Source organism: Egretta garzetta, unplaced genomic scaffold (assembly GCF_000687185.1).
Source record: "Egretta garzetta isolate BGI_Z169 unplaced genomic scaffold, ASM68718v1 scaffold650, whole genome shotgun sequence".
NCBI classification, from domain to species: domain Eukaryota; kingdom Metazoa; phylum Chordata; class Aves; order Pelecaniformes; family Ardeidae; genus Egretta; species Egretta garzetta.
Window position 1 is genome coordinate 834,054 of NW_009258374.1, and position 4,754 is coordinate 838,807.

General features: G+C 51.6%; 1 protein-coding gene across 6 annotated transcripts in view; it reads left to right on the forward strand.

Moving 5' to 3' along the window:
- The first annotated feature begins 1,428 nt into the window (after positions 1–1,428).
- Positions 1,429–4,754, forward strand: part of PIDD1 (p53-induced death domain protein 1) — a 32,625-nt gene continuing 29,299 nt past the window's right edge. For 5 of the 6 annotated variants that reach the window (XM_035895277.1, XM_009639684.2, XM_035895286.1 and 2 more), the window contains exons 1-2: positions 1,429–1,518; positions 3,210–3,585. In XM_035895277.1, coding sequence (XP_035751170.1) covers positions 3,321–3,585 — 265 coding nt within the window. In that variant the 5' untranslated portion in view covers positions 1,429–1,518; positions 3,210–3,320. Of the gene's footprint in view, positions 1,550–3,209; positions 3,586–4,754 lie in introns of all 6 variants that reach the window. The other variant, XM_035895272.1, reaches the window with a different exon arrangement.

Here is a 4,754-nt window from a genome sequence, read left to right on the forward strand (position 1 = left end):
GGGGGTATCCAGCGTGGAGGAGAGGAGGCTGCGGGGAGCCCTCATCGCCCTCTACAGCTGCCTGACAGGAGGGGGGAGTGAGGTGGGGGTCGGGCTCTGCTCCCAGGGAACGGGCGATGGGATGAGGGGGAATGGTCTGAAGTTGCACCAGGGCAGGTTTAGGTTGGACATTAGGAAAAATGTCTTCCCAGAAAGGGCTGTCAGGCTCTGGAATGGGCTGCCCAGGGAGGTGGTTGAGTTGCCATCCCTGGAGGTATTTAAAAGAAGGGCAGATGAGGTGTTTAGGGGCAGGGTTTAGTGGTGGGATGGCAGGGTTGGGTTAACAGTTGGACTCGATGATCTTAAAAGGCTTTTCCAACCTAAACGATTCTATGATTCTATGGCAGGGTCGGCATGGCCTCCCGGGAAGCGCAGGCCCCTCTGCCAAGGAGGAGCTCTCTGCAGGAGGGGGCGGGCGGCCTGTCTGGCGCCAGGAGGCCCGGAGTTGGAGACCCAGCGGCAAGGCCTCGCCATGGGATTATGGGAGTTAGCACCTGTGCTTGGTTCGCTTGATTTCTTCTGCATTAGGGAAGTGAATAAAAGCGAAAAGTTAACGTTGTGCCAAAATCCACCAGACCGAAATAAGCCAGAACCGCTGCAGCAGCAGGGTCACGAGGAGGCTTTGGCTATTGCTGCCTCATTGCCCTGGAGGCTCCCTGGAAACCCTCTGAGGGGTGAGAGTCCTCTGCTGCTCTGGTAACTCTGGTGCCGCCAGAAAACAGCCAGGCTCCCAGTTCTGTAACTGAGGAAGTGCTCTAGAGAAGCAGCCAGGGGTTAGTGCTTCCTCCCCGTGGGAAGGGAAATTTCCCTCGGGGCGCTGCACAGCTTGTGTAGGCTTTTAGCAAGGGGCATTGCTCCCTGGGCATTAACGCAGCAGCGTGGACATGTCACAGCATTGAGGCACCAGCCAGAAACTCACCATGACAGAAAAACCCGGCTTCGCCCTTTGAGCGAGGTGGAGAGCAAGCACAAATGCCGTGGGGCCTCGCCGGGATGCAGTGTTAGACCAATCGGCCTCCCTCGGTGCTAGCTGAAGGCTGGCGCCTGCCTGGAGCCCACAGGGCAGCGAAGGCCCAGCCCTGTGCCCTTCCGGGCTTGCAGTCCCGCTCCTGCTACATTCCTCTCCCTGAATTTGTGGCGTGTGAGCACAACACCAGGAGCTGCCCGTGCCTCCCGTTCCCTGCAGGCTGAGCTCGCGTTTGAGCCCAGGGGAGCCATGCCAGGACTGGCTGGGGTGCCGAGGCCATGGCGGTGTTAGGAAAATCTCGGTTTGTGACGTTTTTTGTGACAGCAGGACACATGGGCCTGGTTCCCCAAGAGCTGCCTGCCCCTCGTCCCGCTGCATCTGGCACCTCCTCCAGCTCGTCCCGCCCAGCAGCGCAGCTCTCGGCAAACTTTGCAGGAAGTGCCTGAGCTGAGCCAAGCTGTGCTGGGCTGAGCCCAGCCAAACCGAGCACGGCCGGGCTTTCAGGACCCAGGGTTTGTGTGCTGGGGACCGGGTGCGGAGGGGGTGAGAGAAGCGTGTCCGTGCTCAGCGGGGCACAGTGTGTGTGGCCTGGCTGCTTGGCCGTAGGCCCTGCCGGGGGGGGGGGGGCGGGGGGGGGGGGCGGGGAGCTGTGCACGTGTGTGTGCCTGTGTGTCTGTGCACAAGGGTGCCTGCCCGTGTCCTATATGCATGTCCTGAAGCTGTATTTTTTGTCTCCGAGCCTCTCCAGCCTGGCCAGTTCAGAGCTGCCCTCTGGTTCCTTCACCATCAATCGCTTTACAAAGCTCTAGCAGGTGGTCTTTTTACTCACCCATATCTGTAGGAGAGCTGTGTATGTGCTGCACACAGCCTTTTTGTAAGAAATACTTACCTTTTTACTAAAGCAGTCGTTTCCATTTACCTGTTCTTCCTGTCCTTATCTGTCCGTAAGATTTCTGCTCTTTCAGGGAGCGGGGTGTGATGCCTCCCCCCAGACTGTGCCTTGAGAACATCAGTGCTGCCATGTCCCACAGATTAATGGTAAAAAGCACTGCTCCTCAGGGTGTTGCAGGGGTGTTAGCTTGCTTCTGCTGGCCTTGGACGCTAAAGATGTTACAAGTCTTTTGTAGTTCTGTATCACTCACTCAAAAGAAACTTCTGTTCGCCTATTTGATCCATGTCAGTGTTTAAAAAGAGCTCCTGATATTCACACCATAAGCTAGTTTAATTACCAAGCTCAGAAAGGAGTTGCAAAAGATAAAGAAAGTGGAAAGACCAGGGAATGGGAGGCTTGGAAGTATGTGACTACTGGTATAAAAACAAGCATGGCGCCCCTGCTCTTCTTTGCACTACCAGTGTGCTGTGATGACAGTGGCTGATTTTGAAAGTCTTAGGTGGATGAAGGCTTCTTCACACTGAGAAGGCAGAGGAATAATTAATTTGTTCAAATTTCATACCTCTGCTCCTTTAGGTTTAAATCCTTCTTAGCATGCATTATGTGATATCTATTTTTCCCCTTTCTTTTTAGCCGTGGAGGGTGCTGTGGGGGGGGGAAACAAGGACTAGCTGGTAACTAGCTGGCCGTGGCTTCATGCCTGGTTTGCTGCGTTAGAGCATCCCTGTGGAGGGAAATCTGCAAGAGCCGTAGTCCCACTGTGCGGTCCAGTGCTCCTGTGCCACAGATGTGCTTTTTCTAACCCATCCCCTGGCCCTGCCATGTTTGCTCTGCTGCCCTTTGCCTGTTTTCATCTATGTTCGCTTTTATCCCGTTGGCACCTGGTTTCACAACTGGGTTCGATGAGGACCTATTGCAGCCTGTGAGCAGCCTCTGGGCTCTGCTTCTGGCTCAGCTCTCCCTGCCCCAGTTTCCCCCTCCATTTGTAAAGCTTCCTGCTAAAGCACTTTGAAATCTGCAAAAGGCATAGGCATTTACATTTATCTTTTAAAGTTAATATTGCTGTCTATTCTGATGGTGGGTAATTGCTTCATTCCCTGCCAAGATGTCAGCTGTGAAAACTCAGAGGTTTTCCCCAGGACCAGAAACTTCCGTGGCATCCGTCACCCTGCATTTCTGTGCTCCCTGCCCAAAAAGCTTTCAGTAACACGCGTGTAAGCCCTCCTGCCCTCTTGCTGTGATTATAAACTATTTCCAGCCGCTCTGGGTTGGGGCAGGAGGCCTTCATTGTGCACTTGTCTTCTCTTTCAGAGCCATCTTTCCTCCTCCTCCTTGTCCCGGCTGCCTTGTGGTGCTGCCGGTGCCTGCCTGCCTGCCTGGCAAGTCAGAGCATGTCCAGACCCCGTGGACGAGACGCAGAAGATGGCAGAGCTGCTGGGGCTTGGGGACGAGTGCGGGGAGGGGGCTTCGGGGGCTCCTGCACTCGTTGGCTCCTGCCTCGCAGACAACAGGCTGAACCTGGACGTTTATCCTGACGGCTGCTGCCGGTTCCTCCATCTGTTCGAGAGGCAACGGGGTGAGGTGGTCCAGGTGGAGTTTCTCCGGCTCAGCAGCAACGATCGACTCCTTGGCACCACGCTAGGCATCCTTCCTCATCTGAAGCACCTGAAATCCCTGGTGCTCAAAGGTAAATTCCTGGGCCCATCACCATCCAACTTTTCTAGGCTCAGCTTTTTTTTTTTTATCCTTCTTTCCACATCTGCAGGACAAACTGCCCTTGGAACTGTTTTGTTCTAGTGCCCGTTACTACGGCTTTGTCTTTTAGCCTTGCTCAGAGCTGCAAGCAGATTTCAGCAAGATACAGCTTCTAGACTCTTATTTCCTTCCTTTGTTTCTACAGCTGCCTGCGGACTGGTTTTGGAGTCTGGTTGGGTTGATGCTGCAACAACATTTACTGTAGCTGTCCTCTAGAAGAAGAGCATTTTTTGCACAGTTATGCAAGGAGAGGGGTATTGAAAGGTGTTGGATTTTTTGGTAAATGTTCAGCCCCTCTTTCATTTTGGGGAGTATAATGAGCTGTCTTTGCTGTATTTCCACCTGGATCAATTCTAGCTTAATCCTTGCTTAGTGTCAGTGAGTGTAGGCTTAGCAGAGTTCAAGACAGAGCCGAAGAGGTAGAAGTATGACTCAGGTTATGCATGTAATTTGGCAAGCTGTAATAACTGTTAGACCTATAAAAATGATATCATTCTTTGACTTTCTAATATTTTTATTGTAGAAGGATCTCGGTACAAATGGTATTTCTGTATCAGACTGAATAATATGTTCTTTGGGAGGTGGAATTTTAAAAAGAAATGAGAGAAAAAAGGGGGAGTTTGTGTCCAGAATTCAAAGTTCTAGCTGAAAACTTAAAAGATTGAGGTTCGTTTCTATATCTACCACAGATTTCTCATGCGGATAGTTTCATTTATCTTTTCCCTCTTTAGTAAGGTGAGGACAACGGCAATACCTTTTATCAGGCTTGTTTTTTGAGATGTACACACACCCTGAACAACCTGAAGTGCAATAAAATAGTTCGCTAAGATTTTCTTATGCACAAAATGCAATGTGTCTAATGTTTGATTGTTCTCATTTTTTTACCATTATGCAGCATAAAAAACGTTTGGTACCCTCTGCTTTATGTGTGTACAGGTAGACAACAGTGGAGGGAGAGTGAAGAAATTGAGAGTTTTAGAAGTTTCATTTTCCATGGGTGCAGCCCTTCCAGTTTGAGTGTCACAAGCTGGGGTGGGGGACTTGTATCCTTCCTCTCTGCACTGTCTGGCCTACACAATACTGAATTACCTGCTTTCCCCC